We start from the raw sequence: 16,008 nt of genomic DNA on the forward strand, positions 1-16,008 counted from the left end.
CCATTGTTATTCCCTTAGGCTATATAATTCAATGTAAAATTATAAGTTTTAGACAACATTTAAAGGCATTTCGAGCGAATGCAGGCTATGATAACCACATATATTCTTAAAGTACAAGCTTTAAATTACCTTTAAAGCCAATAAAAAAGGGGGGTCAAGTTATTCCTAAAAAAAATCACTCCACTTGAAAAACAAACTCTAAAAATTGCACCGTCCGCCATGACAGATCTTCCAAAATGACCTTTCAACTATAGGGCAGTGGTTTATGCTTAAATCTCTACTCTAAATGATAAATCAAGCAAGAATAGATACTTTAGGTATAAAAGTTTCAGGAATAATGATAGTTTTGATTTACAGTGTATTGAGCATGTGAAAACATGTCTATCAATCATAAGAACATTTTTTTTTATATTGAGAATTTTCCACACAACGGAAGTACATATGACGTAATGGTGACGTCATTCCTATAATTTAGCTATTATCTATGAATAGTTAATATGCTTCAATTAAATGATGTATCATCAGTTGTTGGAAGTCACATTGTCAAATGCATGTGTATGACAGATATTATGACATAACATTGAAATCTGAACTCGGTTGAAAGGAGGGGGCCTCTTTTTTCTCTATTTCTATCATGCTATCACAACAAGTATTAAATTATGCATCGTCAGCAAGAAGGAAACAGGTGTATAGGAAGATGTTATCAAGAAAAATCGAGAATATTTTGTTATCCGATTGCAAAAAAAGAGATCATGATCAGTAGAATTTATTTAGCGATATATTCTGAACATATTTCATTGTTGTTTGCCCAATACTTGACACACAATATTCCTTTGTAATACCAGGAACCCTATGTACAGTTCATACCAAAATATTTACACCTCAACATCCATTCCTTAAATGAACTTCCTTCCGGCAATTGTGATTATCATCACAAGCAACATCTTCCGATATGTTTGAATCGTGACTCATTGCATAACAATATACATGTATATTGAAAATTATTTATTTTGTTTGTATTTTGTTTGTATTGTGTCTGCAGGCCCCGCAAAACTTAAATCAACATCATGTTAGAAGTGTACATTTATGATATATTAAACGTATTATGGTCATAAGTGTTTCATTTTTACGTTTCTGAAAATATAATATTCATAAAGACCTCCAAATAGGGCAGCTAGGTGAACGTTTAATATTCATAAAAGACCTCCAAATAGCGAAGCTAGGTGATTGTTTAATAGTCATAAAGACCTACAAATAGCGCAGCTAGGTGATTGTTTAATAGTCATAAAGACCTACAAATAGCGCAGCTAGGTGATTGTTTAATAGTCATAAAGACCTACAAATAGCGCAGCTAGGTGAATGTTTATATGCATAAAGACCCCCAATAAAATGATAACGTATATAACAGTTGAAATCGATCATTGTTGTTTACTGACATAAGGCATGCCCCTTGATATCGAACATATTGTTTTCTGCTTTGTTTATTTAGCTGAAATAAATTGTCACTGAAATAACTTCTGAATTGATAAATGCCTTACAGCATTGATTGAATTGTCCTCCTTCTGTTTTCTTCAAGAAAATATCACAAGGGCATGATAGCAACAAGGGCATAACAGCAACAGGGGCATGACAGCCACGAGTGTATGACAACAACAAGGGCATGACAGCAACAAGGCATGACAGCCAGGTCATGACAGCCACAAGGTCATGACAGCCACGAGGGCATGACAGCAATAAGGGCAAGACAGTCACAAGGGCATGACAGCAATAAGGGCAAGACAGTCACGAGGGCATGACAGCAATAAGGGCAAGACAGTCACGAGGGCATGACAGCAATAAGGGCAAGACAATCACAAGGGCATGGCAGCAATAAGGGCAAGACAGTCACGAGGGCATGACAGCAATAAGGGCAAGACAGTCACGAGGGCATGGCAGCAATAAGGGCAAGACAGTCACGAGGGCATGGCAGCAATAAGGGCAAGACAGTCAGGAGGGCATGACAGCTATAAGGGCAAGACAGTCACGAGGGCATAACAGCAATAAGGGCAAGACAGTCACGAGGGCATGGCAGCAATAAGGGCAAGACAGTCACGAGGGCATAACAGCAATAAGGGCAAGACAGTCACGAGGGCATGGCAGCAATAAGGGCAAGACAGTCAGGAGGGCATGACAGCAATAAGGGCAAGACAGTCACGAGGGCATGGCAGCAATAAGGGCAAGACAGTCACGAGGGCATGGCAGCAATAAGGGCAAGACAGTCACGATGGCATGACAGCAATAAGGGCAAGACAGTCACGAGGGCATGGCAGCAATAAGGGCAAGACAGTCACGATGGCATAACAGCAATAAGGGCAAGACAGTCACGAGGGCATGGCAGCAATAAGGGCAAGACAGTCAGGAGGGCATGACAGCAATAAGGGCAAGACAGTCAGGAGGGCATGGCAGCAATAAGGGCAAGACAGTCACGAGGGCATGGCAGCAATAAGGGCAAGACAGTCACGAGGGCATGGCAGCAATAAGGGCAAGACAGTCACGAGGGCATGACAGCAATAAGGGCAAGACAGTCAGGAGGGCATGGCAGCAATAAGGGCAAGACAGTCACGAGGGCATGGCAGCAATAAGGGCAAGACAGTCACGAGGGCATGGCAGCAATAAGGGCAAGACAGTCACGATGGCATGACAGCAATAAGGGCAAGACAGTCACGAGGGCATGGCAGCAATAAGGGCAAGACAGTCAGGAGGGCATGACAGCTATAAGGGCAAGACAGTCAGGAGGGCATGACAGCAATAAGGGCAAGACAGTCACGAGGGCATGGCAGCAATAAGGGCAAGACAGTCACGAGGGCATAACAGCAATAAGGGCAAGACAGTCACGAGGGCATGACAGCAATAAGGGCAAGACAGCAATAAGGGCAAGACAGCCATGAGGGCATGACAGCAATAAGGGCAAGACAGTCAAGAGGGCATGGCAGCAATAAGGGCAAGACAGTCACGAGGCCATGACAGCAATAAGGGCAAGACAGCCACGAGGGCATGACAGCCATGAGGGCATGATAGCAACAAGGGCATGACAGCAATAAGGGCAAGACAATCACAAGGGCATGACAGCAATAAGGGCAAGACAGTCACGAGGGCATGGCAGCAATAAGGGCAAGACAGTCACGATGGCATAACAGCAATAAGGGCAAGACAGTCACGAGGGCATGGCAGCAATAAGGGCAAGACAGTCAGGAGGGCATGACAGCAATAAGGGCAAGACAGTCAGGAGGGCATGGCAGCAATAAGGGCAAGACAGTCAGGAGGGCATGACAGCAATAAGGGCAAGACAGTCACGAGGGCATGGCAGCAATAAGGGCAAGACAGTCAGGAGGGCATGACAGCAATAAGGGCAAGACAGTCAAGAGGGCATGGCAGCAATAAGGGCAAGACAGTCACGAGGGCATGGCAGCAATAAGGGCAAGACAGTCACGAGGCCATGACAGCAATAAGGGCAAGACAGCCACGAGGGCATGACAGCCATGAGGGCATGATAGCAACAAGGGCATGACAGCAATAAGGGCAAGACAATCACAAGGGCATGACAGCAATAAGGGCAAGACAGTCACGAGGGCATGACAGCAATAAGGGCAAGACAGCAATAAGGGCAAGACAGCCATGAGGGCATGATAGCAACAAGGGCATGACAGCAATAAGGGCAAGACAGCCACGAGGGCATGACAGCAATAAGGGCATGACAGCAATAAGGGCAAGACAGTCACAAGGGCATGACAGCAATAAGGGCATGATAGCAACAAGGGCATGGCAGCCATAAGGGCAAGACAGCCACGAGGGCATGACAGCAATAAAGGCTAGACAGTCAGGAGGGCATGATAGCAACAAGGGCATGATAACAACAAGGGCATGACAGCAACAACGGCATGACAGCAACAAGGGCATGACAGCCAGGTCATAACAGCCACGAGGGCATGACAGCAACAAGGGCATGACAGCAACAAGGGCATGACAGCCAGGTCATGACAGCCAGAAGGTCATGACAGCCAGAAGGTCATGACAGCAATAAGGGCAAGACAGCAATAAGGGCAAGACAGTCATGAGGGCATGACAGCAACAACGGCATGACAGCAACAACGGCATGACAACAGCTAGGGCATGACATCAACAAGGGCATGACATCAACAAGGGCATGACAGCAGCTAGGGCATGACAGCAACAAGGGCATGACAGCCACAAGGTCATGACAGCCACGAGGGCATTACAGCAATAAGGGCAAGACAGTCACGAGGGCATGACAGCAACAAGGGCATGACAGCAACAAGGGAATGACGGTGTTGTTGTTGTCATGTAAAAATTTTGAACATTAATTAAATAATATGTGCACAGTGTTCTCAAATTTGCTCAGGAAGAGCAATATTTGGTAAGCATATAGAGGGCTGATTGTTCCACCTGCTGTACCCTGTATGTAGGAGTGTAAAAATAGTTTAAGATTACTCCTATACCTGAATACGAATCTTAAAACGTACAATACCAAATCCATTGTTTTATAACAAGTTACCAAGCCAAAAAAGATGCTGACTTGTGCAAAGCTCATCTTTTTTGAATATTCATGCAAAGTATTAAAAGTCATTTTGCAACATTTAAGTTTGTATTCTAAGTAGAACTGCAGTATTGCAAATATCCCCTTACATCAAACTGTGCTGTTGTAGAAAAATGACTCTTACGTTACATAATAATCAGACAAACCATTTTTTTTTCAATTTTTTAAAGAGAACAGAAAAATAATTGGCGTTTCAACCACAAAGTATGGAAGGTAAAACGTTGATCAATTAAAGCTGCACTCTCACATATATATTGATTTCCCCCCAAAAAAAAATTGTCTTGGAAAGAGCAAATTTTTGCGTAAATATCTGCAAACCAATGCTAAAAGATTGCTGACAAAAGATCAGATCGCAGAGTTTTATATTTCCATTCAAAAATTAATGTTTTATGGCTTAAAGTGTGATGGTAAAGAAAAATGCATAAACATCAATTTTTTTAACTTAAATATAAAAATCTGTGATCTAATTTTTGTCAGCAGTCTTATATAACTGGTTTCCAAGCATTCACAAAAATTTCCTCATTCCAAGACAAAAAATAAAAAGTTGTCAATACCTTCAATCTGTGAGAGTGCAGTTTTGCTACCATCTGATTTGTTTGAAATTGATTTCAACCATTATAGTACACTTTAATATCAGGATCAACAAAGAATTTAGGAGTCAATTATTTTTAAAATACTGCTTTGCTATTGGTTGAAAATTTATTTCATTCCTATAAGTACACTAAAAAATTCTGTCTATTGAATCTGTCCCTAATGCATACTTAATATTTAATGAATCTAATATTAATAAATGGACCATTATGTACGTACCAGCTAGAAGTACATTAACACATTGTAAGAACTTTTTTTCTCTATATTTCTACTGTGACTTTTGTTTGTATAGGTTTTTACAGGAGGAGGAAATTCTAATATTTGATATAAATGTCAAACACAAAAAAGAAATACTTTTGAAGGCATTATAAATGTGCAATATATGATAGCATAATGTTTTTGCTTTCAGTGCATATTCAGATATTAAAGTGCTACAATCGCACATGTTATTCGCATTTAAATTTGTACTTTGATAAGAATTATAATTAAAAGTTTAAATTTCTATACTGAAATTCAGCAAAACTAAATTACATTTTTGGTTGTCCTAATCAATATGGGTTGGAATTTGGCCCCATTCCAAATGCTAGCATTCACTCTTATACCAATCTGAAAAATAATATTCCTAATTTTGTTTTGATTTTTATTTTTTTTTTTTTTCTTATAATATAACTTGACCCACAAACCTTTTTTGTATGAAAGAGTGGTACATTTTATTATATTTTTTGTCTTATTTTTAAAGCTGCTGACTCTTGTTCATTTCTCGGCAAAATTAAAATTATCTCTTTTAGTCAAAATGGCACATTTTCCGACTCTAACATGCTAAAAGATCATTCCCAAAATGATAGTAAAAAGAAAGCACGGTGAACTTTTAACGTGACAATATAAAGCAGACAACAGCACTTGTTCCCACAAAGATCATAAAAAAAAAAGATGGTGGAATGGATGGAAGGTGGGTATTTAATTTTTTTTTGAGAAACATGATTCTGTTTCAAACCATGCTTTATTTGGGTATTGTTTTATATATATATATATATATATATATATATATATATATATATATATATATAATGGTCAAATTTTAACATTTTCCCTCAAAATTTCATTTTTTTAGGAAAAAAAAATAACGAAAAAAATCCACACTTTGGCAAATAAAGTGTAGGGTTGGAAGGAAAATATAGGGTTGGTGAGATATGTGGAATCAAACAGAAACATTTTTTTAAGCCATTATATGAAACAGCACTTATATGAAACCCAAAACATATCTAGGAGGTACTGAAATACTTCCTGTTCAATAGATAAAGGCAGTTTATCAAGCAATATGCTGTCATGTTCAGGAAAAGTTCAATTAAATGATTCAAAGGATATACGTCATCAAATGAACATAAAAAGACAAGGAAAATATGACTTTCAAGTAAATTTTTATTGCCCATGAAAACTTAATATCATAATCAAATAACCAACGTTATTATTATTTTGCTTTTCACCTGGGAAATAATAGAATTTTATCTCCTAAAACAACAAAGATTTATCACGAAATATATTGAAAATGCAGATGAGTTCATGACTTCTATTGCAGAAAATATTCTAAATATATATATTCTACTGTTTTCCAATTTATATTAATCTGTCAATAGATCTTAACCTCAAGTTATTATTCATTGCTTTCTAAATTTTTGCATCCGTCGAGTGTTTTTGCTTTTAATCATCTACCATAGATAGTTTTTACTTCTTAAGGGTTTAATTTTCACTGTGATACGATACTCCTAATACCATCATGGCGCATTATCAAATAAAATATTAGATGAAAAAATCTACTGAATATTAGGTATCTGTATTAATATCACCACAGTTTCTCAACTGTTACTAAACCTTGTGAAATTCAATGGAATACAATGTTTGTGAAAATAAGGACCCTGCAAAACTACAGCGTTTCAATAATATCAGACTGCTGTTTGACTGATGTATTTCATGAATATATAGAAATCATGACATAAAAAATAAATGGTTTGCATTCGCTATCACCTCTATCACGACATGTAATTGATCATTTTAACCATAGTAACCGGCAAACATTATTCTAGCTACTATTATATTATCAGATTTTTTTATGGTCATAATATTCATGTGTATTTTATTTTGCAAAGAAATAAAAGAAATAAAACTAAGGGGTCTCAACTGGAGTAAAAAATATAGTTCAGGGAGGTGACTGACCCAGGCAGCTGGATGGCTGAAACCATTTTGGGTTTAGGGAGCGCTTTAGGCCCCTCATGGGTTTCAAACGGGGCTCCCCTAACTTTCAATATGGACAAAACTGGAGTGTCAATACTTACAACAAATAAAATAACAACCAAAATCATTTAACTTATTTTAATCAGAACAGACAAAAAAAGCATAGCTGCATAATTCTTGAGTGGATAAATATATGTTCTGCTAACCATTTGTTAATTATAACAACTCTTTTACCAATAAATGCAACTGTGTTCATATTTGAGCCTACGTTTTATATCAACAGGCACCGTCATTAAGTCAATCATACAAATTTTCGAATCGCAAGAACAAGAAAACTTGATAGACACAGACAACATGAATAAAAACTCCTAACAACAGACACATTTGTGTCTGCAAGTCATTTATAATGTTTTGCAGACAACATTACTAAATTAATATGGCAACAAGGACGACACAGACAATGACAGAATACGACACAAATTTTACGTTCAACATCATTATGCTGCGTATGTGACTCAGTCATAAAGTCACTTAAGCACCTATGGTGGCCCAGACAATGAGAACATACATCTCTCTGTGGATGTTATTTACTTTTGCTTTTAGCTGATTAAATAATGGCGCCGCAAATTTTAAAATTCTAGAAATTGGCTAAAAGCAAAAATTGCAAAACAGAACCAAGAAAAACAATAAACAGCACCAAAAAATTACGACTAAATAATGGTGCCGCAAACTTTTAAATTCTAGAAATTGACTAAAAGCAAAAATTGCAAAAAAAAGGACCAAGCAAAACAATAAATAGCACCAAAGAATGACGACTACCTTGCTGAAAAAGTCGCATATTTCCTGTGTCGGGTGATTATTCTCCAGCAGTGGAGCTAGCGTGATGATTATATTTTCATGTGCCACCTTCGTTATAACATCTGCCTTCTGAAATACAAGGAGTTGAGGGGTTTATAACTCTATGTTTGCTCAAGTTATTGACAGAACACCATGCTGCCTGGATTTGAATACTTCTAATGCTTGTACCAATGAAAAATGATCTAGGACAATCAAAAGGATGTTTACTTGGATTCAGTCGATTATTTAAAACAAAGTTGGTTATTTAGCCGGGTGACAGGAAAGATCCAATGATAATGTCGAATACAAAATCATAAGGTTTATACTGGTATTCTTTAGAGACTGTAAAATATACTATCAGTCCAGAAAAAGATACATATATGATCTTAAATGCCAAATAGATATAAGAAATGATTCACAAAGCAATTACAAAATCCCTGTTAATCCCTGTTAAACATCAATACAAGCCCTTACTATTTACCATTTGCAAAAGTTCTGAAACCAAGTCCAGTGGAAACTGGTATACACTTGGATCTTGAATTGGCGTGTGCAGCGAAACATCGATCATGTTCTGAAAATAAAAAGAACATTTTAGACATGTGAAACGAAACAATTTGAGCATGTTCTGAAAATATGAAGAAAATTTCAAAAATCTGCAGTGAAACATTGATCATGTTCTGAAAATAAAAAGAACATTTTAGACATGTGAAACAAAACATCGATCATTTTCTGAAAATATGAAGATCATTTTAGACATGAGCAGTGAAACATTGATCATGTTCTGAAAATATAAATGAATATTACGTTTGTGCAGCAAACCATTCATTATGTTCTGAAAATATAAATGAATATTACGTTTGTGCAGCAAACCATTCATTATGTTCTGAAAATATAAATGAATATTACGTTTGTGCAGCAAACCATTGATCATGTTCTGAAAATATAAATGAATATTACGTTTGTGCAGCAAACCATTGATCATGTTCTGAAAATATAAATGAATATTACGTTTGTGCAGCAAACCATTGATCATGTTCTGAAAATATAAATGAATATTACGTTTGTGCAGCAAACCATTCATTATGTTCTGAAAATATAAATGAATATTACGTTTGTGCAGCAAACCATTGATCATGGTCTGAAAATATAAATGAATATTACGTTTGTGCAGCAAACCATTGATCATGTTCTGAAAATATAAAGACATTATGAAACACCCATCTTAAATTGCTAACATATTGCATTTGAGATGTATTGCTTCAATATCTAGAAACTGTTATTTATTGGCAGTTTTATTACAAGCGAAACAAAACAACCAGATAGGCAAATATTAGCAGCGTGCAGAGTTACATGTGCTAGTACTTATTTTTGCATTGTATACGGAACAATATACTTGAGATAGTGTTAAGTCCTTAACAGCAATAAATTGTTAGCTGTAAAGGGACACAATCAAAGTTTATGCCAAAATATTTTATTTTTTTTTTTTTTTTTGTAATGCATCATTATGTTTAACATATATTTATCTTAGATGATAAAAAACAACAAACATATTATTTGAAAAAAAATAAAAAATATTAGAGATATTTAAGCGCATTTTCACTTGGCAATTTATTGCCATGTAAAAAAAAAAAACATTTATAAAGGCTAATATTTTTTTATTCGGTACACAAATCATTTCGTTTTTTAGGTTATCATTTGGTAGTCAAATGAGTTAAACATAATAATGCATTAAAATTAAAAACACAATTATTTTTTTGGCATCAGCCTATATTTCGCACCTTTAACCAACATTTATCCTGCCCCTTTGAGGAAGTAAATAATGATGGTTATGAGAAACTTCTGTTTCCTTTTTAATTTATACTGATTTCAGAGTCTGAGCAAACCATTGTTTATTGGAAAATATTGATAATGAAGAGTTATTTCCATATTAAGAAAATAATGACTATGACTGCGACAGGTCTCAGACAGATGTGATTTATATTATCGTGTTGTTTTTTTCCATGTATAATTACAATGCTTTATCACACGATGTTCCTCGTTTCCCGGTTAATTAAACCAGTACAAATGTTCCTATATTACGCTTGACATTGACGTCATTTATCAATTCAGCGTCAAACAGGTACCCGAAAAATCAATAAAATCATCATGGCAACAAATGTGTCATTTTATAAAGATAATCATAATCTTACATTAGTTGCTATTTAATGCATAGGTTTATGAAACTCATTACTGAAAAGTCATAAAGTGCGTCTTTGATTCGTAAAATTTTATATTCATATGTCAGCTCATGTAAGACCCTAATCGTCGGCAACCGACATATTTAATTCCGTTCTATTTAATTGAAATACCGTGGGACAATTGACTTAACAAAATCTTGTTTTAAGGAGTATGCATGAGGCAGGGAAAGCAACTCTTCTTCAAAGGAATTTGCATGTTACAATTAAATACTCTTCAATAACTTGCAGTGTCAGTAGCCTCTATGGCCATGTGGTCTCAAATGCTGTCAAAAATTATTGTACTGAAAAGAAAGACCCGGTTCAATTCTGGCTTTCACCAGAATGTTTTTCTACAGGAAAGCACTTGGTACCTCGCGGAACAAATGGAAGTGCCTAATTGATTCATTTTATGATTTTATGGTTCATGATTACCATATTTTCCTAGCTAAACTGTCCACGGTACACAACCAAACATAGCGTGGTAGTGTAACGGGGGTATATGACGCTGAAGATCCTGTGGATCAATGTGGATTTTTTTCTATTAAATGATCAAAATAGTCATAAATTCATAATCTGTATGGGCATAGACAATTCTTCATGAAAAAACACTACATACATATTTAAATCCAGATAATTCAATGAAATCATGCTCTTTCAACGGAAAACGGATAAATGTTTTCAATTAAACACTTTAAAAGAAGCATACAAGATTTGCAGGAATGTGATTGAACTAAGCAAGAAGGGCTGAAATGATTTTGGCGAAGGGTTTTGGGGCCCTCTAGGTCCCATATGGAGTCAAAGGGAGTGAAGCAGCCAGCCGCAGAAGCAAAACTGGCATTTTGGAAGCCTTTTTTCAGAGCTCTCCTGACTTTAAATCAAGTAACAACCAATTATTTTTTTCCCTGGAGCCCAACAATTATTTTTTTTCCCCTGGAGCAATAAGTTCCGCGTTCCGCAAAACCGAAAATCCGCAGATAAATCACATACATGATTTGTTTAAACAGCCCTAATGGTACATATGACTGTGTTTATCTGTGGGTAGTTAATCAATTGTATATCATAAATGACGCTATTTTATCATAATAACAGAAGGTTCAACCATCTATATTTTAATTTGGCTTGGAACCTTCTGGCATTTAATTACCCCAGTCATCGAAATAAGAACTTTGGATGAACAAGCCCGAATTCTTATACTATTGCTTTGCATCAATTTTTTTTTTAACAAACCCAGCAATATAAATTGCAGAATTTGAGCAAGCCAGGAAAACATTTTACCAGTGCAGGGCTTGCGGGCTTGTGTAAATTTTGACCACTGTTACCCCACACCTTGAGTCAATAAATACTTTGATTCAAATAACTAGCCATAACAACTTTTGATGTTACGTCCTTCATGAATAAATAAATGCGTATTATAGCAATGTTTAAGGTATTTGGCTCTATAAATGATAAAATAACTAATCATGATGATAAAGAAGAATACAACATTAGAGGTTATTCAATACATAGTTAATTCATTTTAAATTTGTTTATTGAAATTCATAAGAACTTCACCTGAAGTAAAAACACCAAAATGGTTCTGGGCTGGTATTCAATATTGGTCTTAATTGAATCTTAGAACAATGTAGCTAATCAGATTTCTTGTTGAAATAAGTTGAAGCTTGAATACCAACCCTGTGGCAGATCCGTGGTCTACTCATATCACACTTGACTATTAATCCAGGGGTCCCAGGTTCGGTTCCCCTTCGCATAACTAAACAAGAGGGCCATGATGGCCCTAAATCCCTCACCTGAGTGAAACAGTTTAACCATTGTTATCAATATAGCTTGTTTCTCAAAGAATATTGAACAAGAGCTGTCACAGTATGTGACAAATGTCCCGGAATGTGACATTGACCTATGAACAAGTACATAAAAAGTTGAGTTCTGCATGAAATTAATTTCTTTGAACAATTTTGAAAAAGCACCAACCAAGGATCATTTCTATGAAGTTTCATCAAAATTGTCCAAGCGGTTTAGGAGAAGATGATTCTAACTAATTGTTGACATTTTCCTTTAGGTTGCCATGGCAACCAGAGTTCTCCATGGAATTAATTTCTTTGAACAATTTTGAAAAAGCACCAACCAAGGATCATTCCTATAAAGTTTCATTAAAATTGTCCAAGCGGCTTAGGAGAAGATGTTTATAACCTATTGTTGACATTTTCCTTTAGGTTGCCATGGCAACCAGAGTTCTGCATGGAATATATTTCTTTGAACAATTTAAAAAAAACACTAATCAAGGATCATTCCTATGAAGTTTCATCAAAATTGTCCAAGCGGTTTAGGAGAAGAAGATGATTATAACCAATTGTTGACGACGAACGAGGGACGACAGACGCCGGACATAGACCAATCACAAAAGCTCACCTTGAGCACTTTGTGCTCAGGTGAGTTAAAAACTACTTAAATGGGGGTCCAGTGTGACAGTGCTGGTGCATGTTATAGAACCAGGGTAGCTCTAACCAGGGTTACATTCTGTCCGTGCACTATGCTCAAAAAACCTAAAATGAATAACAATCTTAACGGAGCACTTGCCAAATGGGCAAGGCCCACGTACAAGTATAAATAAGCTTACACACCACCACCAACCCTGTTGTTGTTTGTTGCATACCTTGATCTCTTTGATAAGGACCTCTGGTCGTCTCGTATTTGTTAGAAGCTTCTGATATTTGTACATGTGTTTCTGAAAAAGATAAAAAAATAAAAAACATCATTAAATTTTATTTCAGATGCCCAATTGGTTTTCATACGATTACAAGTGCATTCAATTTATAAGAAGTGAACTCTAATTAATGCTGCCAGAACATTATTCCCTTGTTATTAATTGTTGTTATTTGAATTGGAATATTCACCTGACATTTTCCGCCAAGAAATATTATCACATCTGCTTCTCAGACTTAACAAGATTGAAACAAATAGAAGCAACTTCTCATCTGCTTTTCTTGGCAAACCAAGGCATACAGGAGATGTTTGTAAAACATATTTGCCACCATAATAACAGCTATTAGTCATTTTGCATTAAATGTCTGTGGGGTATATTAATGTTATGACCAACATCCCTTCCAAGTTTGAGGATAGTCGGTATAGTTTCCAGTTAAACATGTATATGTCCTCGAGACAGTAGTGAATTAGTCAAATGGATGATATGAAGTTAAGATTAGGCCAAAAAATGTTTTTTGAAAACCAGGATTCTGTACCAAACCGACCTTTATATCGGGGTAAATAACTCAGGTAGAAAACTTTAATTATAAAATGTATAAAATTGCAAAATTTTAACAAAGAGGAAAATGACGGAAAGATTTTAAGTTACACTATGGCAAATAAAAGTGCTGGTTGGGTTAGTAGAAACAAACATTTTCTTACAACTTATGGGCAATGCAAATTATACAGATAGCACCTTCAAGATCAATTGAAGTGGTAACCAATATATACTATTATTTAAATACCTATTTTGAAAGAGGACTAGAATTGAGGTCAATCTAGTGACCTTGACCTTTTGAACTAAAAAATAATAATTATGTACAGGTCATGACCAACCTCCACACCAATTTTGAGGTCCAAGCATTCTATAGATCGAAAAAGTTTGTGTGTTCATGGTCACTAAGACCTTGACCTTTGACCTCAAATTCAACACAGCTCATCTGCTGTTCAACGTTATTCTTCAACTTACTGACCAACACATGCAAAGAAATACAATGCCACTTCTTCCGAGGGAAGCATAATAAAAATTATAACTAGGGTGACGGAACTTACTATCAAATATATGCAAATTAGTCTTGTGAACATGGGTACCATATTTTATGCAAATATCTAAAATTATGGCCAAGTATTATGGCAAACATTGACATTGATGCTGCTTTCAACCATGCTTAAACTACCATACATACTGTGTATAGAACACACTCTTTTGCCCCGGAATTCAATTTTAATAAAATGCCTGCGTCCTATCTACAGTATTAGGCTTGAAAGCATTGGAAAACAGATTTCGAAAATATTAGTAAAATCAAAACACAAAGTCACTATGCTCTTAATAATATCATAATGAAGTTAAAATTACACAAAAATATGAAAAGGCAATACTAATCGAGGGAACAATTATTATACTAATGGAATCATTGAATGAGACGATATCAAAGACTTATCTGTACACGATATTTCCTCAATAATAATATCTATTGGACTTGTGACATTAAAATAGACAGAATCAAGGTACCCATAATTACGCAAAACCAACAAAGCATCATTTATTAATTGATCTTAAAGAAACATTAATTTCTCGTGTCATTTTCATTCCTTTCATGAAGAAAAACAATAATTATACTAGCAAAGATGATGATGTTGACGATGATGATGATGATGATGATGATGATGATGATGATGATGATGATGTTGATTATGATTATGATTATGTTTATAATGACGATGACAATTACAATGATGATGATGATGATGATGATGATGATGATGATGATGATGATAATGCTGTTAATGATGTTGTTGATGAATATGATGATGATACTGTTGATCATGATAAAAATGGTTGTGGTGGGATGGTGGAATGTGTGTGTGGGGGGGGGATGGGGGGGATGATTTGGAGAATGAAGATGATGTTGTTGTTGTTGTTGATGCTGGTAGCAAAGACGACACAAAGTCAGCATTCAGGAGAGAGTTGGTTTTTCATACTTAATAGATCTGCAATTTTGCTGAGAATCTCAAAATGAGGCATCTGTCTAAACACAAAATGTGTTGCTATTTTAGTACCAACATTGTTCTAAAGCAGATTTATTGCAAAGCAAATGCTTGCCAATAACCCTGCATCAGGCTGGAGATCATCAATAAATTTACTGCACCATGCATCCATCTGATGTTACCTTACAACTATCTGTGTTGAATAAATAAACCATTTTTGCAGGATTTTAATGGAATTCTTTGACGTTTCGACAGGCTAGAGAAATTCTTTTTCTTTCTTTATTCAAATTCATTTCAGTTTGGTATTGTCTGCATTTATAAAACATATAACTAACAAGAGCCGTCGTACGACAGCGCGCTCGACTACGCCGCTTCGACTTAGAATACAATAACTATGTAATAATACCAAGTTTGGTCTCTTTATGCAGTGATCTGCCAAAGACGCGCCCTTGCGCCCTTGCGCCATTGGCGCAGAAAAAATCGGGATGGCGCAAAGAAATACCTGTAGATGGGCCGATCAGCGCGCCCGTTCTTCGAAAAGCCGTTTAGACTTAATCGAATTTTCGAAAAGCTGTTTTGACTTAATCGATATCTTTTTCAGAAGTTTTACAGGAATGACGTCACCATTACGTCATATGTACTTCCGTTGTGTGGAAAATTCTCAATATAAAAAAAAATGTTCTTATGATTGATAGACATGTTTTGACATGCTCAATACACTGTAAATCAAAACTACCATTATTCCTGAAACTTTTATACCTTAAGTATCTATTCTTGCTTGATTTATCATTTCGAGTAGAGATTAAAGCATAA

At 35.9% G+C, this 16,008-nt stretch overlaps 1 protein-coding gene across 2 annotated transcripts in view; it reads right to left on the reverse strand.

Annotated features, from left to right (window-relative positions):
- The window catches only part of LOC128242293 (C-Maf-inducing protein-like), a 91,570-nt gene that overhangs the window by 39,918 nt on the left and 35,644 nt on the right, over positions 1-16,008 (reverse strand). For both annotated transcript variants that reach the window (XM_052959389.1, XM_052959388.1), the window contains exons 4-6: positions 13,118-13,189; positions 8,733-8,822; positions 8,234-8,341 (exon numbers count right to left, since the gene is read on the reverse strand). In XM_052959389.1, coding sequence (XP_052815349.1) covers positions 8,234-8,341; positions 8,733-8,822; positions 13,118-13,189 — 270 coding nt within the window. The remainder of the gene's footprint in view (positions 1-8,233; positions 8,342-8,732; positions 8,823-13,117; positions 13,190-16,008) is intronic.

This window comes from Mya arenaria, chromosome 8 (assembly GCF_026914265.1).
Source record: "Mya arenaria isolate MELC-2E11 chromosome 8, ASM2691426v1".
NCBI lineage: Eukaryota > Metazoa > Mollusca > Bivalvia > Myida > Myidae > Mya > Mya arenaria.